The 26,683-nt window shown below is 44.0% G+C and overlaps 2 protein-coding genes across 19 annotated transcripts in view; one reads left to right on the top strand and one right to left on the bottom strand.

The window, feature by feature from the left end:
* Window positions 1–18,047, bottom strand: part of KANSL3 (KAT8 regulatory NSL complex subunit 3) — a 49,558-nt gene extending 31,511 nt beyond the window's left edge. The window contains exons 1-3 of one of the 9 annotated variants that reach the window (XM_042932107.1): window positions 18,030–18,047; window positions 9,879–10,143; window positions 7,071–7,241 (exon numbers count right to left, since the gene is read on the bottom strand). In XM_042932107.1, the coding sequence (XP_042788041.1) occupies window positions 7,071–7,241; window positions 9,879–10,093 (386 nt within the window). In that variant the 5' untranslated portion in view covers window positions 10,094–10,143; window positions 18,030–18,047. Of the gene's footprint in view, window positions 1–3,325; window positions 3,388–7,070; window positions 7,311–7,377; window positions 7,450–9,878; window positions 10,144–10,825; window positions 11,117–11,225; window positions 11,302–18,029 lie in introns of those variants that run through there. The other 8 variants (XM_042932105.1, XM_042932112.1, XM_042932106.1 and 5 more) reach the window with 8 other exon arrangements.
* FER1L5 (fer-1 like family member 5) overlaps window positions 18,031–26,683 on the top strand; it is a 52,859-nt gene continuing 44,206 nt past the window's right edge. For 9 of the 10 annotated variants that reach the window (XM_042932099.1, XM_042932096.1, XM_042932097.1 and 6 more), the window contains exons 1-8: window positions 18,031–18,335; window positions 20,228–20,280; window positions 20,897–20,988; window positions 21,698–21,806; window positions 23,529–23,583; window positions 24,046–24,155; window positions 25,322–25,450; window positions 26,508–26,570. In XM_042932099.1, the coding sequence (XP_042788033.1) occupies window positions 18,251–18,335; window positions 20,228–20,280; window positions 20,897–20,988; window positions 21,698–21,806; window positions 23,529–23,583; window positions 24,046–24,155; window positions 25,322–25,450; window positions 26,508–26,570 (696 nt within the window). In that variant the 5' untranslated portion in view covers window positions 18,031–18,250. The remainder of the gene's footprint in view (window positions 18,336–20,227; window positions 20,281–20,896; window positions 20,989–21,697; window positions 21,807–23,528; window positions 23,584–24,045; window positions 24,156–25,321; window positions 25,451–26,507; window positions 26,571–26,683) is intronic. The other variant, XM_042932095.1, reaches the window with a different exon arrangement.

The following is a 26,683-nucleotide window of genomic DNA, read 5'->3' as shown; positions in this document are numbered from 1 at the left end:
CTGTAATAAAGAGCTTGCTGTGTGTCTTCAGTATCCTTGTCTGTAAAATAGGTGTGGAAAGCACGACCTCTGAGGACCTCCTTCCAGCAACCAAAAACTCAGGTAGCTATGATAACTGACGAAGCAGAAGTTTTAAGAGAGTAGCTGAAGTCCATGATCAAGAATTCAGAAGCACCCTCTATCTTAAGTAGCTATCCTTGCTACAGCTAAATCCCTTAACCTCTGAAGCTTCCCACCCTTCTGTAACCTGGGGTACTAAAAGCAGTCTCAGGTTTTGTGGAATTGTCCTTTTTCTTATTTTCCCCTCGTTCTCTTGGCTTAATTCCTGCTACTTCATCAGAATCCAGTCCGTTTTTGTGGTGGTTTGATTATTTCAGAGACTTTTGACTTGGGAGGTGGGGAGAAGCTTCAACTCAATGTCGGGACTCAGGATACCTTGGGATCAGGAAGACCTGTGATTGTTTCATAATCTCATTTTCCTGCACATTATTTAAATGCACAACACATTCCTATGAGTAGTATCTTTCTCCTGGGTAGTGATTCTCAGGTGGACTTAGAAATACATGGATGTATTTCCACCATGCTGTCAGCACAGAGCACCCGGGGCTTGATTTCATGAACCATGAGATCATGACCTGAGCTGAAATCAAGAGTCAGATGCTCAACCAACTGAGACGCGCAGGCGCCCAACACACCTCTTTGTTTTTAATGGCTGGTTCTACCTTATTGGTGGGCATTTAGGTTGTGCCTTTTATTGCTATTATACACAGTTGCAGTGACCACCCTTTCTTTCCCCACCAATACACACATACACACATCTGTCTACATCTTTATATGGGCATGCAAGTATCTCTGTAGAATGCAAGTATTTCTTGAAGTGGAAACAAAAGATCAAAAGCTAGCTGTGTTAAACATTTCAAATTTCCAGTTCTGGAAACTTCAAATTTGAAGTTCTGTGAAAATAATATGTTTAAAGAAACTGCAACACTTCAAAAGTAGTATTACACTGTAGCCTCACCCCCGGTAATAATGCTCACTTTTAATCAAACAGGTTAAGCAATGAATACAATTTCTTCATGTTCAATAATCTCTTGTGTTTTCCCAAAGTCTATCAATCATGTTGCATACTTTAATTCCAAGGACAGAGAATAAGACATAATTTATTTACAAGGCACCAACAGCTTTGCAAAATTATCCTGCTCTTTATTATATAACAGGATGTTTTCTCTATTTGTTTTTTTTACTCTATATTTATTCTAAAACCCAAAATGATGAGAGCAAGGAAAATGATGTGAACAAAATGGGGGCTAGAAAGCTACTTAGAAATTACTACCATACACCAACGACAGCTGAAATTAAATTGAAAAACCACAAGGTTGAGAGTCTAAATCCCAGAAAAAGTTCTTAGGATTGTTGCTGGATATATAACAAAGTGATTCCAAGAACTGAAACGTGTTCTCTATATTTTGTTAGCTTCGTGGGAGGCTGGAAAATTAAGTGGGCAGGAAAAAAAAAAATGATCTAACCCAAGATTAAGATAAAGAGCATGCAAAAGATATAATTAAGGAAAATTTTAAAAACAGGAGACAGAATTTTAAATACAAGTCTAAACAGTCAAATAGCTGATGGGAACTGCGGTGAGTCAATGTGCTCCCCCCACCTAAACCAATTCAATTTTCATGAGTGCAAAAGTGCCTTTTCTTCATTTCTTAGATGAGATCAGATAATCTCATGTTCCCCAAGCTTTGATAGAACCTGAATGATGTCTGACCTCTGGCTCATCTTATCCAAAGCAGCCAAAGTCACATTGGTCCCAGAAAAGCCAGATACTTTCAAAGGCAATCTATTCTCTGTTTTAAAGGAGACTAACTCAATATTAAAATGTCTAAAGGATTTTCTTTTTAACCAAAAGTCAAACGAGGAGAGACAAAGAACATCAGAGAGACTGAATAGGCCACACTTATTTTTTTCAGATTATAAAAATTCTTTGTTTAGACACTAGGAGAAAGGCAAAAAGGAAGAGGGAGGGAGTGGGAGAGGGAAAAACAACTCAAGGACCTTAGACTCAAAATATCAAACATCCAATTAAGGTTAATACACAGATAGATACACACAATATTGAGAAATATAATTAGAGCAAATTTTAAACGGGGAACAATTTTCCTTTGGGTGAATTCAGAAGTTCTGAATTCTAAGATAAGACAACCTGCTTGAGGACACTAGATTCTTTTACTGAAATGTTGGAAATGTCCTAAAATTCATTTGAGCAATGCTGAGAAATATCATGTGTCAGAAGTATTTTGTTAAATGTCTTCCAAAAGCTGTGCATCTAATTAAACTTGGCATTTGACAAAACATCTGGGAGAAAAAAAAAAAAAAAGCCAGTCCAACTTCCTCAGGACAACATTGCTATACCAGCAAATGTAAACCATTTTCAAAGGTTCTCCACGTCACATGACTTTGACATGCAGATATAAGAACACGATCTAACCAGAGGTTAGCAAACTTTGTTATAACGGACTTTGTTATTTCAGAGTTTGTGGGCCATTTGGTCTGGGTCACCACTTTGCAACTCTGTGGGTATAGTGCAAAAGCAGCTATGAACAATAACTAAATACCGTGCATGACTGTGTTCCAATGGAACTATATTTATGGACACAGAAATCTGAATTTCACGTGTCTTTTGACTTTTTTTCAACCACTTAAAAATGGAAAAAACATTCTTAGCTCATGGGCCATAGAAAAACAGGCAATAGGTCAAATTTGGTACAAGGGCCACAGTATGCCAACCCCTGATCTAGACAATTAAATCAGGCAGAGAGGGATATTTAAACTGTTTCACAAAATATCAGGCATTACTAGAGAAAGAGTTAGTTGGGGGTGGGAGGTGGCCCTAATTATCTATACAGAGAAAGCTATCTAAAGGTAGTTTCTACCAAAATAATTCAAAAGGGGGAAAAGGGGCACTAACAATAAAAATTAATTTTCTGACTCTACTGATAGATCAATAAGCTCTGAGGAAAAACTGATTTCTAGAGTGCTGTCCTATAGCCCATGAGTTCTTGATGTGGGAAATGGTAATTTTACATGATTTTATACAGGAAGAAAAGAAGCAGCAATTTAACAATCAAGTCAAGGGAAAGAATGGAAACAAGATGATTATAATCAGAGCAGAGGGAACTAACTGCAAGCTCTACACAGGCTACACATCCAGAATTCAGGGGTGAGGGTGGGGAGGTACAAGGTCATAAAATGGTGACCTCTGAAATTGAAGCCAGTAAGTATCATCAAATAATGAAATTAGCTATGTGCAAAAGTGACCTACCTGAAGAGATGGTTTGTAAGCCTGTTGCTAATGAGAAGACGCCTCCAAAATCTCATCAGACACTAAAAAACAAATAATCTGAGATAAACTGAGCGCTAATTAATCATTTCAATCTGTGGCAATGTCATAACAGAAGGATGGAGATCCACATGGAGAAAGACAAGCCAAAGATAAGACTCGGTCAATGTTTCTCTGCAGGACTGGGCAGGTGAAGATGTACCCTGGCCTACTTTGTGGGCCCATCTTGCTTTGAGGAAAGATGGGTGCTAGCTGCCTTGTTGAAGGAGGGTGCTTCCAGAGCAAAATGTCCACTCACCACCCATTTCTGGAACAGAACAGCTTCCCAGACTCCAACTGAGAATCGATGCTCTGGCCAGGCCACCCCCGTATCTCATCTGCCTTGCAAGTTATTTCTCTTCTTATAAATTAAGAAACTGATATTCACATGCATTAAGTCTCTAATGACTTTGGTTAAGTTTGAAGAGTCCCCCAAAACTTCTTGATCACGACCATGGTGAATAGATAAAAAAAACTTCATGCATTTTTCCCATGCAGTTTCAGAAATTGCAAACTGAGGACAAGGCAGCCAGTAACACCACAAAAGGATGGTGTGAGGCCACCCTGTTCAGCCACCACTAACTGGTGTCTCTTTGACAGATGTGCCCTTAAAGAAAGGGTACACAGCCAAAAACACTGAACTCTGGAGTCAGATGGCTTGCTTTGAATAAATCTCTGCTCCACCACTTCCTAAACTAAGGTTTCTTAAACTCCCTGAGCTCAGTTTCTTCATCTTATAAAAGAGAGATGGAGAAGGGATATATCTCAGAGCATTATTGTGAGGATTAAAAGAAGTAATGCATATGAAGCGCTTGGCACAATGCCTGGCACCTAGGAAGCACTCAGCAAATGGTAGTTCTTTTTTGTTACTACCATTGTCACTATTTTTTTAATTACTATTAACTGTAACAATGGTGATAAGCCATTTTGCTGAATTCACTGACTCTGGTTAATATTCCAGTCATTGATCTTCAATTACAGCAGAAGTGTCCCTGTTTAGGTAAAGCTCTGGAGAGCATTTCTCCTTCTTAAGGCACAACATTAATTCCAATTCAAGACCCCAAACAACTTTTTCACAACCTCTTCACCCAGGTGCAGAACGGCTCCTCTTACAATAGCTACTACTTTGCTTACACAAGTATACCTGTTCAATCTCATTCCCTGTTTCTGACCAGATTCGTAAATCATGCCAATTGCCTCAAACCTTTGTACCCTTCTTCCTATCTAACTACCTCTTCCTCTTTACTATAAAACAAGAGATCTCCATCATTATGGCAAGTTTACTACCTATCAACTATTGATGTAAAGATTTTAACATTCCCTTACACATAGTAGATAAATAGAGATAGAGCCATCAGGGAAATGCAAATTAAAAACACAATGAGATGTCACTTCACATCCACTAGAATAATAATAAAAACAAAAAAGGCAGACAGTACTAGTACTGGCCAACATGTGAAAAAACTGGAACTCTCACACACTGCTGGTGGGAATGTAATATGGTGTAGCCCCTTTAGAAAATGGTCTGAGGAGGGGTGCCTGGGTGGCTCAGTCGGTTGAGCGTCCGACTTCAGCTCAGGTCATGATCTTGCAGTCTGTGAGTTTGAGCCCCGCGTCAGGCTCTGTGCTGACAGCTCAGAGCCTGGAGCCTGCTTCGGATTCTGTGTCTCCCTCTCTCTGTCCCTCCCCCGCTCGCATTCTGTGTGTGTGTGTGTGTGTGTGTGTGTGTGTGTGTGTGTCTCAAAAATAAACATTTTTAAAAATTTTTTAAAAAGAGGAGCCAAGATGGCAGAACAGCACGGAAGTTTTTTTTGTGTCTCGTGTCCATGAAATAGCCAGATCAACACTAAACCATCCTGCACACCTAGAAAACTGATTTGAGGATTAAAAACAATTTTTTAAAAGAAAATGATCTGAAATTCCTCAAAAGTTAAAAAGAGTTACCATATATGACCCAGCAATTCCACTCCTAGGTATATATGCAAGAGAACTGAAAACATATGTCCACAAAAAAATAAGTACATGAATGTTCATAGCAACATTATTCAAAATAGTCAAAAAATGTTAGCAACCCAAATATCCATCAGTGACGAATGGATAAACAAAATGTGGTATATCCACACAATGGAATTCCAGCAATAAAAGGGAATGAAGTATTAACTGGTGCTACAACATGAATGAATCTTGAAAATATTATGCTAAGTGACAGACACAAAAGGCCACATACTGTATGGTTCCATTTATATGAAACACCCAGAGTAGGCAAATTTAGAGAGACAGAAAGTAGACTGGAGGTTGTCAGGGCTTGAAGGGGTTGGGAAGAAATGGAAGTGACTGTTAATGGGTATAGTTTCTTTTGTGGATGACAAAAATGTTCACCAAATTGTGGTGGTGCATAAAGTAAAAACCACTGTTTGTACACATTAAATAGGTAATTTGTATGGTACATAAATTTTATCTTCATAACGCTATCATGCAGTAAGTAAAAAATAAACAAATGCTATTTGTTTAGCATTTGTTCAGGAGGGGCGCCTGAGTGGCTCAGTCAGTTAAGCATCCAACTTCAGCTCAGGTCATGATCTTACAGTTCGTGGGTTCAAACCCATTGGGCTCTGCACTGACAGTGTGGAACCTGTTTGGGATTCTCTCTTTCCCTCTCTCTCTGACCCTCCGTGACTTGCACCTTCTCTAATAAATAAATAAATAAACTTAAAAAAAAAAAGTATGCTAGGGGCACCTGGGTGGCTCAGTCCACTAAGCATCCAATTTTAGCTCAGGTCATGATCTCACAGCTTGTGAGTTCGAGCCCTGTGTCAGGCTCTGTGCTGATAGCTCAGAGCCTGGAGCCTGCTTCAGATTCTGTGTCTCCCTCTCTCTCTGACCCTCCCACATTCACACTCTGTCTCTTTCTCAAAAATAAATAATAAAACATTAAAAAAATGTAAAACAAAGTATGCTAAAGAAACAATGACAAATGAACTGGAGAAGAGTGGAGTCCCCTGGGTCAGTGGGAAGCATGGGAATAAAATCAGCTAACAAACTCATGAAAATGGGCTGAAGTGTTCCCTCAAAACCAGATTGCAAAACTATTTTTAAAAGCCATGCAAATCAAACATCTGTTAGCTTTTCAAGCGACTCCAAAACATTTTCATTACTCTAGTTATAGACCATATAAGTACAGTATCTTACAAATGTACTCTTATTTAATGGTTTGTTTGTAGTCCCATATCATATAAAACCTGTACTATGTAAAATACAGAACTAGTCATACCTATCATATTTGATTCATTTACTTATTCAATAAACATTTATTATATGCCTACTATGTGCCAGGCAGTGTCCTAGGTGTCAGGGATGCAAAGATGGGTAAGACGCAAGCCCTCCTCAAGCACCTCACTGCATCCTGAGCTGAGAGTTATAACACAGAGAGTTAAGAAAACATTCTGATTTGCCCTCTTCAGATCCTCTGTTCCCCTCTCTTTATGCCCGTCCCCCACTTGTGTGTGCTCTCGCGCACATGTGCTCTCTCTCTAAAATAAACAACAAAAAAGAAAACATTCTGACTTGTGTGGCTGCAAATGAAATAAGCTCCTAACAGACGTGTTTCAATGAAGATGATGATACAAAATATTTACAAGGTGATGACTATTAACCCTGTAGTGACCAGTCCTCCCGAGCAGCGGCCTACCTGTTGACATGCTCCTCCCAGTCCTCTGGTGGAGGAGGAGCATCTGCATCGGTCCTGGCGAAGATGACATGCCGTTCACACTCGTTCATCACACTGCGTGCCTTCTGATTGTCGTAGAGCGGCACAGGGGTTGATGTGACTGTCTCCACATCTATTGGGACGTCTGATTCACTGTAAACAGGTGAGGAAATAGGACCAGGCCACACGTACTTCACACAACACAGGTGTTTTAACGATCATCTGGTTGCCAAAAAATGACTCTTTAATATAATCAGTTTTAAAGTATGTATAAGCATATTATACCCACAAGAAAATTATGATCCAAAGTCATCTTTCCCACACTTGTCTAGATCTCTGCCCTCTGACATGCTGTTATGTGCTGGGGGAACACAAAGTCATTTTTAAGTGAGTCCATACAAAAAATAACAAACACCTGTAGTTTTTAAAAGACAAATATATTCTACAAGCAAACCTGACCACCTAGATGTGCTCTCCAATACAGTAGCTATAAGCCACATTCAACTGTTTACATAAAAATTAAACAGAATTAAAAATTCAGTGCCTCAGTTGCACTAGCCACATTTCAAGTGTTCAACAGACAGATGTGGCTAGCTGCTACTATGTTAGATAGCACAGATACAGAGCATTTTTTCATTGCTGAGAGTTCTGTTGGACAGTGCTAGTCTAGAGTTTTAAATTATTCTTACATACTTTCCCTTTCGTTAGCAAGTCAACCCGTAGTTAATTATAGGCTGTAAAAGTCTATGATTGTCTAAGACAGATCTCCTGGAATGTAGACACCTTAGTTATTTAACTCATTGTGTAAGAAGCCTAGAACAGAAACAAATAGAAATGGACATGTGATGGGTCTTTCATATTTTAAAATGTTAATGAAATCCTAGTGCCATAAGGGCTCTTCGCTGTACCAACTTAGTCACCCAAAATACTATACCAATAAAAATTGTCTATTGGCTGTCTACCAAACATCACTTCAACTTTCTGACCCCAATGATCTTAATGACACCCATTCCCAATAGCTGGAATAACTATATCATTATGAAACGAAGTGAAATAATGTGCAGCTAGATTGGGTGGTGGGTGAAAGAGCTGATTATCTTCTCTGGACCAGACACTGGGCAAGGCACTTAGACTTGTATGTCTAAAAAGGAACTCTGGATTTCACAATTCCAAACCTATCCTCTAAGCCCCCAGTCCCCAACTCATAGCACCACCCAGCTACTTAAGCCAAAAATCTGAGTCATCCTAATTTCACCTTTCCCTTCAGTCCTGGCCCATCTTTCCAACTCACCACAGCAGGTCCTGTTGGCTCTACCTATGAAATATATCTCAAGGCCATCCTTTTTCTCCATCTGTACTATTCCTGCCCCTATCCAACCTGTCACAATCTCTGGCCCCCACTACTACAATAGTCTCCTAGCAAGCCTTCTCTATTTCCACTTCTGAACTGTATCTATTCAATAAAAATTCAAAGCGATCTTTTGAAAATATAAATCCAATCTCTAGCTTAAAATCCTTCAGTGACTTCTTATCACTCATCAAATTCTTACACGAGGTAGTCTGTGCCTACTTCTCCCTTAGCTCCCACGAACACCCTCACTATAACCATATTCTAGGCACAAGGACTTAAAAAGAGTCCCTAAAACATGCTAAATTCCCACTTTCAGGACCTGTATGTGGAGATGGCTTATAAGAGGAAATAATTTTCTAAGCACTGAAATGAGCAAGTCCACAGAATGTCACTTAAAGAAAATATCCTGAGATCTGAACATAGGAGTTTCAACGTTAACAAGCTTTAAAAGAGCTCTTCAGTTATGCCCTAGGCCAGAGGCAAGATTATGCTGGATTATCCCTAAAAGTCACAAATCCCCCGCCCTGTACAACTAAAAGAGCTAACAAAATGCTGCCTTCACTGGGAAATGAAATAAAACCACTATTCTACACTGTTTAAAACACACACATCATGGTACCTCTAGCTCATTAAGGCTCAATGAGAGATATAAAGAAGCAAAATCCAAGCTCTCTATTCACCAACAAACCTAAAACCTGTAGTAAAGATTAGACATTGAATCAGAGTAAAACAAAGAAAAAAAGTCTCTTCCCCCACAAAAGTTGATAAAATTATTAAGGCCATGATTTGATCATCAAAATAGAATATATCAACCAATTTGGAAATAGAATTCAAATACCATACCTTAAAGCTCAAAAGAACTGCTAAACAGGTTTATTTAGGCCAACTGTAACTGTATGAATATTACACAGTAAGTTTATGAAAAAAGTCCTTACCCTATAATGTCGTCCAGTTGAAAACATAATCAGACCTAGCACCCATGGGTGGTGACAAGCTAAGAGAGAAAGCAAGGTCTTGGAATATGCTCCTAAACTTTGCTGGGTGAAGCCAGCAAAAGGAAATCACATCACCATAAAAAGGTTATTGCTGCCAGTGTTGGAACAAGCCAGAACACCAGACTAAAGGGAATGAGTCTAATCCTGAGTGGTAATAACTCTTCAGTCTATTTCTTCACTCTTTCCATATAAGTCCTATTATAGATACCTATATCATATACCATATTATGTAGATGTTGTTTGCTTTCCTAATTTGTTAGATGTCTTGAATGCAAAGGTCTACATATAGGCCTGATATCCCCACACTGCTTAACAGAGATGCCTGAAGTAAGTATCCAAGGCCCCCGATACAAGCTCCCACAATAAAATTCTCTCTAATCTCCACCATCTGATTACTGCCCAATTAGGGCAACAGCAGCCCTTAGGAGAGAAGCCCAAACTCACATGTTACTTTCGTGTTGCCTCCGGGGAGTCACAAAGAGCATGCGGGTGGGGCGAGCACTACTGGCATCTGGGTGGGCACTCCATGGCTTGGCATAGCTATGATCCAGAAAAACCAGGTCCAGCTCCCGCTCATGCACTGAAAGCTGGAAGAGCAGCGAGGTGCCCATGCGCCGCGCTGAAGTCTGGAAGTCCCTCTCCCCACCCCGGTGGGCCATGTCAGTAGAGGGCCAGCAAGTCAGAGAATGGGTATCTGCATACTAGTCACCTGCAGTGAGAAGTTTCAGTTTAAGTCAATTCAAAGACTCTATAAACGTCTTCCAACCTAGAATATCTAATACGCTTCTTTTGTGACCTATCGTTCATAGAGTGTCCATTACACCGCAGACCTTTGCCCACCATAGGAAGGGCTCCTGAGATCCCACACCACCAATCAAAAAGGCTTTTGGCACCATTAGGACCCTCCATACTCAATCTCTACAAAATCCGTTTACTGTAAAGCTGACTAAATCCACTGCTCACAAAGGCCTCACATGGACACATACTAAACTTGCTTGGCCAGCACCATAAATCCCATACAGGGTTTTGGCAAACAACAGAAATCACAAACAATTCTTCCAAAGCTAAGGGTGTCGCTCGCTCGGCTGCTCCACACGATTTTCTAAATCTTCTCGGAGCGTCTCCACGGCCAGGGCGTGAGCACCCTCGCGTCTCCACGGCCAGGGCGTGAGCACCCTCCTAACAGCAGGGCAACGTGGGCCTCAAGGAAGCCCTTCAAGTTTCTTTGTACGTTAAAAGTTTTGCAACTGTTTCGTAATTCTCTGGAGTCTCTAAAATCTCCAAAGGAGAACTCCTGCCCAAAGGCTGCAACAAAACGCTGTCCCAGGAAGGCCCCTCTCCCCCGCCCCAGGGTGGGCAGTCCCCGGCAAACCGCCCGGTACTCCACGTACTCCGCCGAGGTCTCGCCACCGAACCTTAAAACGCCCCATCTAGTAGGCAGGGCTTATAATTCGCACTTTACAGACGAAGGCGCCGGCTCGGGAGGGGGGAATGAAGTGACTTGGCCAAGGTCACCGAGAGTTCGCGACGAGGAGGAGCCGCCTCGCACCCGCCTCCCGCCCGCGTCACGGGCCCCGGCCCGGCTGGGCGCCCGCGTCAAGGCGGCCCAAGTCCTCCCCCGGCCCAACGCGCCCGTCCGACCACAGCGGCCCCGCCCCGGGCTCTGGCCTCCGGTCGCCGCAGGCCCAGGGAGTCCCGAAGCCTTCGCCGAGGTCCCCGCCCGCCCCGCCCCGAGACCCCCTCCCCCCACCCCCGGACCGGCCATCCCGCCGGCGCCGGCCCTTCCCTCACCCGCAATCGCCGGGCCGCGCGCTCGGCCCGGGCCGGATCCCTGCGCGCGTGCGCGTTACCGCCTCCACGCCCGGCTCTCCGCAAAGCGCGGAAGAGGATTCTCGCCTGAGAAGGGCGGTGAGCGAGAAAACCCGGAGAGGGAAACGCTGCGACCAAAAGGCGGGAAGAGAAAAGGCAGGAGGCCCGCGAGTCTCGCAGGCAGAGTCAGTACTGAGTCCCGAGGCGACGACACCACGGCCCTGCGGCTGAGGAGTTTAAGGAGGCAGTGCCATAAAAGGTAGAGACCAGACTTGAGGGGTTGGAATCTCAGCGCCAACACTTAACTCTTTGGCTTTATGACCCCAGCAAGAGCTCAGCGTCCCTCCACCCTCCCGCACCATCTCTAAATGTGCAAATACTTCACTAGGCGGCTGAGAGAATGAAATGGGGAATTCCTGGTACCTGGCAGGAACACAAGTAGATCTCACGATGGTAATTACCATGAGGGACCCCCAGAGTGTTCTACAAAAAGAAAGATTTCTGACGAAAGGATTGAGGTGGTATCATGAAGGGGAAGTCACGGAAGGCTGGATTGCAAACATTTGAAACTAGGGAGGTTTCATGTAAAAATCCAGATTTCTGGGTTCTCTTGGAAAATTGGAGGCTGTGGCAGCACTGGACTCACTTTCCAGTGTGGCAGGCATGGAGTGTGCATATGCCCTCACTCTGGTCCACTTCACTAGGCCTCCTTGGCCGCCCGCTCCCCTGCTCTCCACCACGGCATGGTTACCCAGCCCTATACCACACACACACACACACACCCCACCCCCAGTCTAGATTTAACTGCAGGTTAAATGGAATGGAAAACACAATCAAGAGTCAAGTCCAGTCATCTTAGGGTCTTTAGTGGATTGGTTCAACTCATTTTCGTTGCCTATCAGAGCAGGAGTGAGACAGCTGAGGTAAAGCTGATGGAAATAGGTGCAGAGAGCAGCCCAAATAAAGAAACACAATGCAGCAGAGGGCCTTTACAATGAATGCAACACAGAGCCCAGAGTGCCCAGGGGAAAGATGGAAGGTCAGGGAGTGGGGAAGCAGTTGAGACAAAGGAGGCAAACTGTGCTCATTTCACAATTCCAGACTGTTTCCAACAGGATAGTGAGTATTCTCTATAGCAGAGATGTCAAAACCTTAGTGCTTACTTTGCAGGGGTTTTGTTTTGTTTTGTTTTGTTTCCAGTGCCTTGGCAGACATGTTTAATCAAATACAGCCCACTGTGAACCCACATGCAACTTCAAAATCATTTCTCCACACAGGACTCCAGAATGTCACTACCAATTGATTAGGGTTGGCCATCTCCTCCCTAAAATGCCTTTCCTTCCTCTGATATCCTGTAGGATACAGTTGGCCTTCATTCATTCATTCATTCACTCACAAATATTTATTAAATTCCTACTATGTGATAGGTACTGTGCTAGGTGCTGAGGATACAGCACTGATGAGGCATGCTTCTTTTTAATCTACATAAAAAAATTGTTAAATTTATAACTGTGAAAATAAGGGCTAGCATTTAAAGAATACCAAACAAGTTCCAGGTGACTTAAATGACTTTTTTCTTTTAACCCTCTCAATGGCTTTATATGCTAGGTTCTATTATAGTTGTATCCAAGGAGGTAAAGTATTTTGCCTGATGTTACACAGCTAGTAAGTATCAAAGGCAGAACTGGAACCCAGACAGTCTGGTTCCAGAAGCTAGGCATTTAATCCCTCACAGCTCCACTCCCCACCATGCCTACTGTGATTAGATAAAGAGCAAGGTGATGAGCATATAGAACAGTGAGCCAGCCTTGGCTTGGGTGATGGGAAAGTTGTCCTTGTGAAGGTAACAATGAAGCTGAAACCAAGAGAATGAGATAATGTGGTATGTGTTGGGAGAGAAGATCTCCAGGAGAAAGAAGAACAGGGGGGAAAAGGCTCTGAGGCAGAAAGAAACTTGATAACATTAAAGGGGGAAAAAAAAAAAAAAGGTGAGAACAGTACAACTAGGAAACAGGTGAAAAGAGACAAAGTTGGAGAGAGACGTAAGCCAGAACCTGCAGGGCCCTAGTTGTCCCAGTAAGAATTTTGGTACTGACCATAGACTGCCTTGTGTTAACTTTCCTGTATTTGGTAAATAAAGAGTAGATCCTCAAAGTCACGGGCATTAACCTTCTTTATAACCTTCAGCAGAGAACATAGCCCAGGACATAGGGTGTGGTTTCTGTGTTGACTCATTAGTCTATGTATTGGTTGACAGATAGCATGACATCAAGGCAAGAGACATGGTTCGAGTTGAAAAATAAATCTTTACTACTTCATATCCACTAGGATGGCTAAAAAGTCAACAGTGACAACAAAAACATGGTAAGGAGTACCTGGCTGACTCAGTCGGTAGATTGTGAGAGTCCTGATCTTAAGGTTGTGAATTCAAGCCCCGTGTTGGACAGAGAGATTACTTTTTTTATTATTATTACAATTTTTTTTAACATTTATTCATTTTTGAGAGAGAGAGACAAAGCATAAACTGAGGAGGGGCAGAGCGAGAGGGAGACATAGAATCTGAAGCAGGCTCCAGGCTCTGCACTGTCAGCACAGAGCCCACGTGGGGCTCGAACCCAAGAACCATGAGATCATGACCTGAGCCGAAGTTGGATGCTTAACCGACTAAGCCACCCAGGTGCCCCAAGACTCCTTTTTTAAAAAATGATAAAAAGTGTTGGCAAGTATGTGGAGAAATTTAAATCCTCATACATTACTGGCTGGATTGCAAAATAATGCAGCCACTTTGGAAAACAGTCTGACAGTTCCTCAGAAAGTTAAACATAACAGTAATTCCATTCTTACAGGTATACTCAAGAGAATTGAAAACATATGTACACATAAAAACAAGAATACAAGTGTTCAGAGCAGCATTATTTATAATAGCTAAAAAGTGTTAACAACCTAAATGTCATAAACTGGTGAATGGATATATAAAATGTGGTATATCTATACAGTGGATTTATTAAGCCATAAAAAGGAGTGAAGTACTGATACATGTCACAACATGGATGAACCCTGAAAACATTACACTCAGTTAAAGAAGCCAGTCAAAAAAGGCCACATATTGTACAATTCCATTTATGTGAAACGTCCAGAACAGGCAAATCCATAGACAAAAAAAGTGGATACATGTTTCCAGAGGTTAGGGGAAGGGGAAAATGGGGAGTGACTGCTAATGGATATGAGATTTCTCTTTAGGGTGATGGAATATTCTGGAATTAGTAGTGATAGTCCCACAACATTGTGAATATATTAAAAACCTGAATGTTACAGTTTAAAAGCCTGGATTTGTGGTATGTGAATTATATATCAGTAAATCTGCTATAAAAAAATTTTATTTTTTAAAAATATTTATTTTGAGAGAGAGAGAAAGAGTGCATGTGCATGAGCAGGGGAGGGACAGAGAGAGGGGGAGAGAGAGAATCCCAAGCAGGCTTTGCACTGTCAGCACTAAGCCTGACATGGGGCTCAATCCTGTGAACCATGAGATCATGAACTGAGCCAAAATCAAGAGTCGTATGCTTAACTGACTGAGTCACCCAGGAGCCCCCAAAACTTTATTATTTTAAACCACTGAGATTTTGGAGTTGTTTGTTATCTCACTATAACATAACCCATCCTGACTGACACATTCAGCCAGGCTATCAATCTAGTGCATGGGCAGAGTAAAGACATGTACAGACCAGCAGACACTCAAAAAATTCAAAAAGCTATGGAAAAGTGTGTCCCACTAGGATGAGAGAGTAACTTAAGAATGAAGAAGACATGGGATCTGGGAAACAGGATCCAACACAGGAAGCAGACACAGGGAATTCTAAAGATGATGGTGAGGGGAAGTGCTGGGATGGTAGCTGTGCTACAGGGCTGGGGAGCAACCAGTGTATGCTGGACAGAAGGCCAGGAGGGATATCCCCAGGAAAAACAGTAAAACTGGTAAAAAAAAAAAAAAAAAAAAAAAAAAAAAAACTGATGGATTTGAATCTGGGGGAAATTGTATTAAAAGGAGTATCACAGGGGCACCTGGCTGGCTCAGTCAGAAGAGTATGCAACTCTTGATCTCAGGGCCATAAGTTCGAGCCCCACATAGGGTGTAGAGATTACTTGGGGGGGGGGGGGAAGGAGTATCACAGAGCTACTGAAGGATGTTGGAAGACTTGGTCAGACTTTCAAGATGAGCAAGCAAATGAAAAAACAAAGCAACTCCTAACTTACAGTAAAATACAAAGTTATATAAGAAAGGATATGGAATGAGAGTGCAGTTGACCCTTGAACAATGCCGGGATTAGGGATGCCAACTACCCTGCCTTGCACAGTCGAAAATCGATGTATAACTTTTGACTCCCCCCAAACTTAACTACTAATAGCTTACTGTTGACCGGAAGCCTTACCAATGATATAAATGGTCAATTAACACATATTTTATATGTTATATGTGTTATGTACTATATTCTAATAATAAAGTAAGCCAGAAAGAAGAGAATGTTACTAAGAATATTATAAGGAAGAGAAAATACATCTACAGTACTGTACTGTATTTATTGAAAAAAATCCACTCACTAGTGGACCCACACAGGGATGCCTGGGTGGCCTGGGCAACTGACTCTTGACTTCTGCTCAGGTCATGATTCCAAAGTTGTGGGATCAAGCCCCAGGTCGGGCTCTGGGCTAAGCGTGGAGCCTGCTTGGGATTTTCCCTGTCTCTTTCTCTCTCTCTCCCCCTTCCTCTGTTTCCTCCCCCACTCATACTGTCTCTATCTCTCTAAAATTAAAAAACAAAAAAACAAGGGGACCCATACAGTTCAAATGTGTTGTTCAAAGGTCAACTGTATATTACTTGATACGCAGTGAAAAAATATACATCATCATAGTAAAGAAAATAGTGAATATAGATTTAGTCCCCAGATGAGGTATCATTATATTGGGAGAACAGAATGCAGAAAAGGCAGAGTGAGAGAAACCTAAACTCCTGTGCATGATAAACAGCAGTAGAAATGTCTGAAAGTGATGAATCAGGAAGTTTTGGGAGAGAGACGCTGGGAGGCCAGAAGAAATGACAGATAGGGTAAGAGTTGACTTAATAGACAACATGTCAAATTGAAAAATTCAAGGGTTGCTATTTAGAAACATAGAGGTTAATATTAGTAGAAATGACCAAAAAGAGCACTTCTTGCTCCATCTCTCCCACCCTTTATTCTCTCTCCCTGGTACTTATCTTGGGCCAGATTTCTGCTGTTTTTCTATTTATTCTCCCATTAGTGCCATGTAGGGATTTTTATCTTCTCTCTGCCCTGTTCCTTCCTCAGCACATCAGTCTTACCGTTTTTTTCATTCTTTGCTAATTTGGGAGATGATAAATGATTTCTTGCATTTCTTTGGTTGTTCTTGATGGGCTCAAAATTTTTTACATCTTTTCTTGGTGGGGGGCAGGTGCTTTGGAATCCAACTTGGCAAAGTGATAAATGGTATCTCATTTAGTTTCTTTGATGAACAGAAACTGATTTTTGCTACATCTTTTTTTTTTTTTTTTTTTTTTGGTCCATTTGGGCAATCATATGTTATAAACTTTCCCCCATCTTCCTTGGGAATATTCGTCTTTTTCTTATTGAATTATAAAAACTCACATTAGGAGCACCTGGCTGACTCAGTCAGGTGGAGCATACAACTCTTGATCTTGGGGTTGTGAGTTCAAGCCCCACATTGGGTGTAGAGATTACTTAAAAAAAGTCTTTAAAAAAAGCATACATTTTAAAAAAGCTCATGCTAAAAAGGCTACTAACATTTCAAACAATACCTATGTTGCACATAGGTATGTATGTACCTACTTTGATATTTGTCGTTTAAGGTATGTTTTTCTGCATAGGAATTTAAATTTTATGGGGTCAAACCTATCAGCCTTTTCCTTTTCAGGGTTTGCCTTTCATGTCAATGATGTTTGGTTTGGAAAATCATGAACAACGCAAAAAGCTTTGTGTTGTGTTCAGATTTCAAGAAAAACTGTCAGGAAGAACTTTTTCTTTTTAAATCTGCTGCAGTGGAAACCAGTTGTAGCACCAAGATCCCACATATAGCTTTTTCCCCACATGTAGCTTTTTGAAAGCCATGCATCTTTTAGGAGGCATAGTGAGGTTACTGTTAAATTGTTTCATTGGCTTATATATGTTTTTAAAATATCCATTAATCTTTGCACTTTTGGATAAGATGCAATTTATACAATGTTCAGACCTTAAGCAGAAGAAATCTTAGTGTGGAAGAGATGAGAGCAAATGATCCAGCTCCATCGTCATGACAAGAGGCCTCAAGAGTAGTCAAGATGCCATAGCAAAACTGTACTGACGTTGAGATTTTTCTTTCACTTTACATAAGAAAGTGACATAAGAGGTCATTAATGAAAAAGCTGATTTTTTCCCTTTTTTAAAGACAGACCCATTTCTGGACTTAGGTTTCCTTTAGAAAAAAGGAGGCCTACATATCTGCTTATACATTAGGAAGGGATTCTCCTGAATCTTTATTGAAACAGTCTTTGATTTCCCTATTCCTTTTCTCACATCACCTCGCTTCTCTTATTTTCTCATCTAAATTGTGTGACTCTGGCAATGATTCACTCCAGATAACTTGCTTATGTAAAGAGGAAACATTAACTGTATACCTGATCTTGAAATCAGGACGGTGAGAATAAGACAGAAAGAGAAAAGAAAGAGGAAACGCAAAGTGGCCAAATTATTTTGTTTCTACAGGCCCAGTCACCTCAAGCCACTGGCTCCATACTCCTGTGACTTCTTCTTCCTGTCGTTCCCCTCCATTCCTCTCCAGAACCAAGAACCACTCACCTTTGTGACATCACTTCTACTGCTAAGCAACAGACCTGGGGCTCTCTTCACCCCCATGAGCCCTGGGAGAACGTTGGACCAAGGTGCTCCAAGAAGGAGGCTTTGCTGCAGAGGGAAGGAGAGGAGGAGGTGGAAGACATGCTGCGGGTTGTCGTGGAGTCAGCCAAGATTAGCCCACCCCTAAGCCCCCCACCCAGACCCTGCGTGTCCATCTACTTCCAAGGTGAGAGCCACGATGGAGAGAGAGCCCCAAGAGGGAACATGCATTCAGTGAAAAAATAGACTTATTGGTGCCCTGCTCTATAAAGATGCCCTGTGTGACAGAAAGGTGAGGTAGACACCATCCAGTTCTTTCAAAACTTATGTTTATTGCTATTATTTCTCCTATTATGACATCTCTGCCTCCCGTTTTTTTTCCAGGGAAATGGCTACAGGGAAAAGAGAAGATTAATACTTCTCAAGCTGCTTCTGTGAACTAGGGCTTGTGCCACAAACTGAGGCTTAAAAAAAAAAAAAAGTACCTGCTTCATAGGATCGATGTGAGGATTTTAAAAGATAATATGTGTACAGCTCTTTGTACAACATCCAGTAATGACCATTCCATCCTATGAGAGCCTTTTCATAAACATAATGATTTTTTCTCCTCACAATGATCCCATGAGGCAAGTTTTATTGTCTCCATTTTTTATAGATAAGGAAAAGTGTCCAAGAAGGTTGGGGGATGAAAGGATTTGGGGGAGAATGTGAAGGAGATTAAGTATGTCTGTGTAACACAGAGCTGGGGGCAAAAAAGAAGAAGGCCAGGAGAAATAGTCTGTTGGTGGAAAGTAGGCAGAGGTGGATGCAGGCAAATGAGGTTTCCTAGCACATGTGGGGAGTGAGAAAATTAGGGCCAAGAGAAAGAAGGCACAGTAGTTTCTATAACAGGCATGAGTAAAGAATGAGGTTCCTTAATTTGTTTTTTCTGGGTTGTGAAACCGTGCTCACTGAATGTGACAACACCCCTCAGAGAGTGGACATCTGGGACTCCAGGCTCAAGGGCCATACATGTTGATGTCCCCAGGTACAGGTTTAGAGAGGTGTAGTGGACGTTTAGTGTGTCTTCGCTGTGAGCCAGGGGATAGCCTGATTCGGAGCCTTCTTTCCTACCACCTCGAAGGCATTATCTTTCTCCTCCCAGAAATGCCTCCTACAAAGATGCCTAAATCCCAGGGCTTTCCCACAGATTTACCTACAAATTCTTATAACTGAATGTTTGATATTTTTCATTCCCTTTTCACCTTTCCGAGCCCCTCTTCCCCCATATACCATCCACTACCCTGCACCCCTTCACACTACCCAGCAAGTGCATGCTTGCATACACACTCTCTCTCCCCGTCTTTCACATTCTTTCCTTGGGAAGGATATCAAGGTAATTTAGCAATTTAGAGGTTCTTTGCAGCACTATAGATTGTTCTTTGTTAAAGATATTTCTGGAGGAAGGGGATTTTAGTGGATGAAGAACTCTCAACCCATTGTAGATGTTTTGGCATGACTTAAGGTCCACTAGACTTTGCTCTGGTAACAAACAAACCTTTAAATCTCAATGCCCTAACACAATAAAAGTTTATGTCTTTTTCACACCAAGTCCTGCATTGATGGGGCAGCAATCCTGAGTGGCTCCTCCAAGCAGGGTTTAGGGACCAGCTGCTTGCTGCTTTTAGCTGCAAAGTCATCCTGGCACCACCCTGCCCATAGATCGTGAGGGTGGATGTGAAGAGTGGAGAGAGGAAGAATGTCCTGGGAGATTTTAGGAGCCGATCTTGGCAGTGATGAAAATCATTCCCACACTGCATTTGCCAGAACGAGTCACGCGGCACCACCTGGCTGCAAGATGACTAGGAACTATGTACAATGGAAGAAAATGAAGCAAACACATTATCTGTCACATGGGATGATGTTACTCTTACAAAAAGTGAGAAATTTTGAAATGCCCAGAGTTAAGAATCAACTTCGTGGCACATCTCCCAATGTAGATTTGAAGTTTTCTTAGAGTCCTACCTCTCTCTACCACACTTGAACCTAGAGTTTGAAATATTTCCTACCACCAATGACAGCCTCTTGGTACCTTTGCAGATGTCAAGAGGAGAACTAGTGAAGTGGAAGGGAATAACCCCACATGGAATGAGGTAAAACACATCAGGAAAAATCCAAAAGAAGCAGTGACAACCCCAATAGTGAATTTGGGTCCTGGCCATGCTCCGAATTCTAGAGAGAGGATAGGGAGCCTCACAAGCTTTCCCCAAGGCTAGGGCATCTCAGCCTGGGAGGAGCCCCTGAGCCGATATGGCTGTGCAGGTCTGAGGGTCACAGCAGCCACATCTGCCCAGAGCTGTTCTTGGCCCTTTCCCTCCACTCCGGGGATGGACCCACGATATAGCCCATGTTGTCGAACCTGGCCATCCTGATGTTCCCAGAAACCTGAAGCAGAGACCAGGCTCCCTGTGCAGGATCCCTCTCATCTTCCATCCATCCATATCCCCCACCCCCAACCCAGGTCCCCAAACTCCATAACTACTAAGATGCCCATGATATTGCAGTCACACTGCGGAGTCCAGGAAGGATGCTCAGCATTTTGGTGAAAGGTAGCTAATGCCATCCTGTTAAAGAAACCAGACTTGAGAGAGGTTCCTCAGTTGAAGACAAACAATGTGCCAGCGCATTCCCTGCATCTTTCCTCCTTTCCTAGAAGGGTGGGAAGGGGAGGGTGGAGGAAAGATGCTGACCTCCCTGTGCCTCCCACAGACGCTAATCTGGCACCTCTGGGACTGCTCCTTGCCAAATGACTCTTGTCTGCAAATCATCCTTCGGGACATGGGCGCAATAAAGAAAGAAAGGTGAGGCAGAGAGAGGCCGGAGGCTGACTCTGATCAAAAGCCACAGCACATGCTGCATCTCCTGTCTCTATCCATAGCTCACTCAGGTGGCAAGGATCATACCCATTCCAGCTAATTAATGGGGGAAAAAATGGTGGGGGATCTGCGGAAGGGTGGTGAGGCTGGGTATGCAGACTAGAACCAGGAACCTGGGAAGCCAGGGGCCGTTCTGTCTCTTCTGAAGCCACAGGATCTCAAATCTCTGCTTCTCTCTACCCAACCCTGGCTTCCCATCATGGACACATTCTAGTACCCAGTGGAGACTAACACCCACTGAGACTGGAGCTAGGGCATCCCAAGTCAAAATTCCTAGGATGGGGAATCTGATTGGCCAAGCTTCCATCAGGTGTCTACCCCCGGTCCAATCAGCTGTTACGTGGTACTGTTCCCATTCAGGAGGAGTGTGAGAGGGAGCTTCTGGGAAGGGGCTGGGCAGGGCAGAGCCAGTAACTGGGCACCCAGTGCTCAGAGCTCCAAAGTCAATTACCAGAGACGCGAGAGCCCTGCGTCCTCTGGTGGATGCTTCATATCACTGCATTCTTCCTTCAGCCTCTGTGTGGACAACACAGCCTGTAATAGAGAAAACCCTAGATAAATAAAGTCATGCCTGGGACAGAAGACACCCTTTCCCCTTGGCTCAGGATCTTATATGTATTCCTCATCTCCCCAGGTTCATTGGCCGGGCTACAGTACTGCTCCAGCCCTTGGTGCAAAAACCAAGCAACGTCCTTTTTGTGAAGGACCTGACCCTGCTTAACCATGCCATGATGTCCACAGATGTGAGTTGGGCCTCAGGAATGGTGGCTAGAGGAGTGGGGGGAGCCGGTGAAGCTGGGCTACTCCACTTTAACAGAGGCCCAATGCCCCCACCAGACAGCACTTCCTGCCCTAGGAGGCCCCATCACATTGCCATCATCTCCCTGACCTCCCCATCCTGCCATCCATCTACCCTCTCACCCCTACATCTACCCATTTAGATTGATTAGTCAGTTGTCCATTGGGTGTCAGCCACCGTGTTAAGCCTGGGATGCAAAACTGAATGAAGCCCATGGTCCATTGATACCACTCACAGTGACAAGTGCTCCAGCACAAGGGTCAGGAAGGCTAGGTCACTGAGGTCAGGAGGAAGTGAATGATTCCATGTGGGAGGTAGCGGAAGGCTTTGTAAAAGATGTGATTGAGATAGATGGAGGCAGACAAAGACCAACCAAAGGAGAATAAGCAAAGGCTGTTTATGCAGACCTGGTTATGTATTTTGGCAGAGACTCAAAGACAGGCAGAGGAGGGGGAAAGCTGTACAGTGGAAACAGGGAAGGCTCTCGGTGTGCCCTAATTGGAGGCTACTGGTGGGGGAAGCTATAAGCGGACCAGCTAGAAGCTGGGCATCCTATGTGATTGGTTAGGGGTATGTATTTGGCTTTCTCTGGTTGGTCCTAGGTGGAAAGAAAGGACAAAAATTAGGGAAGCTATCAGTTATTAATTAGGCAATCAGTTTAATTAGTTAATCAGTCAATTAATTAATTAATCAGTCCTGGCTATTTGGGGCCAATTGTTACAGGGGTTATTGTTTGACTTCCTGGACTGGTTGCTAGAGGAGTACTCCGACTTCCTACAAGCCTGACTTAGAAATAGCAGGCTGACTTCCCAGGATGGTTACTGTAGATTTATTGGGTTGGTTTCCTGAATTGATTGCTGCAGATGTGGGTCAGAGTTCCATTTTTATATAAGGTCTGGCCACTGTCCTTTTGTATATTGAGTTTCTCAGTAGGCCCAAGTTTGCCCAACGGATGGGAAAGAAAGACAATCCCAGGCAAGGGTGTAAGGTGCATGTGTGAAGGCTGGAGGGAGACAGAGGCAGACAGCAGGTGCAGGGAGGCTTGGTTGCTGTACTGCTGGCACACGGGAGTTGGGAGGATGTGAAGGGAGTGGTGGGAGAGCTGAGACTAGCTGAGACCAGGGGCCTGAGGTGAAGGGCCTTATGGTCTATGCTGGTGAGTTGTGACTTTACTCTCATCGGTTAGGGCACTTACACACTGTTTAGGAAGCAATTCTGGCAAAGGTTTAGAGTTTGGATGGGTAGTGAGCACTTGGAGGCAAGAGGTTAATTAAGAGGTATTTGCAGGAGTCCTCACCTGAGGTCAGGAGATGTTGGGCTAGGAGGATTGCTGTTGGCATTAGCAGCTCTGGACTGGTCCCAAGGTGCCTCTCCCTCTCCTCCCCACCCCACCGCACCCCCCTTGTCACCACCACTACCATGTGCCTCTTCTATTCTCCACATCCCCTCTGCTATAACCCATTGCTCTCCCCCTACTAGTTCATAACCTCCCTCCACCCCAGATTTCACAGACCCCATGGCGTGGCATGGCCTGTTACCATGGCCATCATCGCTCCCCACAGGGGGACTGGGCATGAATTCAGCCAGGCCAGGTAAGGTTCCAGTGTTATGATGCGGCCAAGGATAGCAGGATCTGGCTTAAAGCTCCCCTGCCTTTGCCTTGCAGTGCACTGTCACTCTACAGGTGGCCCTTATGAGAAACCAGGATATTGAGAAGATAGGTATGTACTTGGGACTTACCCCTGCTCTTCTCCAAGCATAGCTGGATGGGCTCTTTGGGACTTTTGAGGCCATCCCTCAAGGCCTACAGAAAGATTATGACCAGGTTAGGGTTTAGAGGCCAGATCTCGAAACACCTAGCTGAGGTTATCTGTCCCCGACCCCCCGGGCCCCGCCAGTATTTCCACTTGACATCTCTAGAGATAAACCCCAGCCTCCAATGGCTGCAGAGGGAAGCAAGAATAGCCATTCTAAGAGCCCCCCCATGTGTGGAGTGTGGGGCCCAGGATTACTGAGAGTGAGAGAGAGCCTATTTTCTGAGGAGGATATGTGCCCCTTTTGAGGCCTCTTGGCCATGGTTTTAGTCAGCACCTAGTCACTAGGGATAGAACAACGAAATGCGGCCATTGCCTCAAAACCTGAGCCCCAGCCTCCGAGAGCCCACCCAGACTGTGTTTCCCCAGGCGATGGCGACCTTCTGGGCATAAGTGCACGAGAAGTGGCTATGCAGAAACTGATGGTCCCCAGCTCCACCATGTCCAAGCCTCTGTCTTCAAAGCCTCAGCACTTTCAGGTGAGGACCTTCCAGGTTGAAAGTCCTCATGATTCACCTGACTGTCTCACTGCATTCCCAGTTCATCCCCATCTCTCCACAAAGTCATGGCAAAGGGCCAGAGCTACCGGTCTTCTGAACCTTGCTGCACATCTTGCTTCTCTGGGTGCCATTCTAAGCCACTTCTGTAGGAAGCTGAAGCTAGACACAGCTCCAGTGAGGCATAGGAGGCACTGTTGGCTGTACACCAACCAGACCTGGCAAGTCCTAGGGAGGTGAAGCAGAAGGCCTGACCCTGCCCTTCAGGAGGAAACATAAGGCTGGCCATCCTGTGGCCCCATCCCTTTCCATCAGGCTAGTTTGCCCAGGATAGAAGGTCACTGTGCCAAATCACTGCCCTTCCTATGTAGTAGAGGTTAGGGCAAAATTCTGACATGCGACCTGTTTGCCGAGTTTGGCCCTCTCTTGTCCCTGAGGGACAGTAGCTGTATGTATATCATTCCCTGAAGGGTCCCTGGACTTGATGGAGACACATAAGGCCTCGTGGAGAAAGGCCAATCCATAGCCTGGGCTGGGAGATCCATATGCAGTTTACTATCTATAGTAAGATGGCAAGTTTCCATGACTCTGCCCTGCTGGCCACTGCCAACTCCTGTTCTTTCTCCCCTTGGGCCTCAGCCAGCCTGGGTCTTTTCTGGGCTCTGCATTGCTCTTCCTCTCCTTCCTTCTAATCTAGGCTGAGTCCCAGTAAAACATATAAAGGGGAAGGAGAAATAACAAGTCAGAAAGTAAATCACAGATCATTGATTCAATTGCATGGAACTTTAAAATTCTTAATTCCTTGAAAAGATTGTAGACAAAAGTAAAAAAAAAAAAAAAAAGCCAACAAACTGGGTAAGATTAGACTTCATTCTGTGTTCTGTAACAAGTCCATAGCAATTGAGAAACACTAAGTCTACACAAGATGGAAAGGACAAAACAGTGGAGGGGACAGTTCCCAGAAAAGGAAACAGAAGGAGCCACAGCCTTCCCAGCACTTGTCTTCAGGCTGGCAGCTCCCTGTGTGTCTTCCTTCTGTCTGCAATAGATGCCTCTCATCAGAACACTTTGTTCTTTAAGAAAAGAGTCTCTGTTGGAAAAGGGGGAGCCCAGGCCCCAACATGAGGTTCCCCTGTGTTCCCCTGTAGGTCCGAGTGAAGGTGTATGAAGCCCGACAGCTCATGGGCAACAACATCAAGCCGGTGGTGAAGGTGGTCATTGGAGGCTACCAGCACAAAACACGGATCAAGATGGGAAACAATGCTTTCTTCAATGAGGTGGGCCGCACATGACCTTCAGAGCTGAACAGGGCACTTGGGCCAAGTGGACCAGCCAGAGGCTGGGCATTTCCCTCAGGCATCAGGCAAGCTTGCATCTTCCAAAACACTGACTGAGCATTGGCCAAGCACTGCTTGGCACTGGAAATACAAATGAAATAATTCGAAGCCTCACACTGGAAGAGTCAGTAGACTGTGGAGGGAACCAGCATGTGAACACATAAACAATGAGAATGAGATAAGATTGGGGTTAACAGAGATCTGATCTGGGGGTGCCGTTAATGCAGCATGAAATGCAGGCCCAGACTATGTATGTCTTGTCACTGCTGAAGCCCTAAGCTGTAGTATTGTGTCTGATACACAGTTGGAAGTCCATGACTACTCACTGAATTAATCAGTGAATAGACCAATAAATAAAAGATTAAAGCACAGTGGGAGCAGGGAGGAATGGGTGGACTGAGGAAGGGCTCCTGAAACCTTCAAGGAAGAATCTACCAGTGAAAGAGGGACATCATAGAGAATTAAAAGTGAGGAAAAAACAACTGTGTCTTCAGAAGCCTAGAAATGAGAAGCAGCAGGACTTGGCAGAACTGTAGATATGAGTGTGGCTGGAGGGGAGTGGCTGGAGGGAAGCCTGCAAAGTGCACTGGGACCCTGTCATGGATGACACTTGGGAGTCACGGAAAGAATCAGGAGAGTGACGGGGCTGGGTTTGCACTTGGGAAAGAGGTTTCTGGCTGCAGCAGGGGCTGGGGAGCAGTGGACTGATGGGGAAATCTAGAAGGAGGCAAAGGCTTGGGTCTCCATCCCAGGGCAGCTAGCTGGGCCTTGAGCTGCTCATGACAGATCCTCCTGGGATTCCCTACCCCTGCCCTTTACCTAGGCAAAACACCCCCTGCAGGAGCCTGGCAGGCCTCTGCTTCTGGAGGAAGAGCATGAAATGGGCAAGGGCTGGGGCAAGAAGCTTGCTATTCTGAGCCTCCAGGCTTACTGAGTCCTTGGGTGAAGTGGTAGAAGAAATGTCATCCAACCCCTATCCCCATTCTCTCTACCTCAGATCTTCTTCCAGAATTTTCATGAAGTGCCTGCAAAGTTCTTTGATGAGACCATCTTAATCCAGGTGAGGAGCCAAACAATATGGGTCCATTTTCTTGTCCCACCTCAATCCTCGGAAGGACTTCAGCTCCCCACCCCTACCCTTGGAGCCAGTCACTTCAGATGGTCCTTCTGACC

The sequence above is a fragment of the Panthera leo genome, chromosome A3 (assembly GCF_018350215.1).
Source record: "Panthera leo isolate Ple1 chromosome A3, P.leo_Ple1_pat1.1, whole genome shotgun sequence".
In the NCBI taxonomy this organism is placed as follows: Eukaryota; Metazoa; Chordata; class Mammalia; order Carnivora; family Felidae; genus Panthera; species Panthera leo.
Note: the sequence above shows the minus strand (reverse complement) of the source record. Positions and strands in the feature narration are given on the sequence as shown.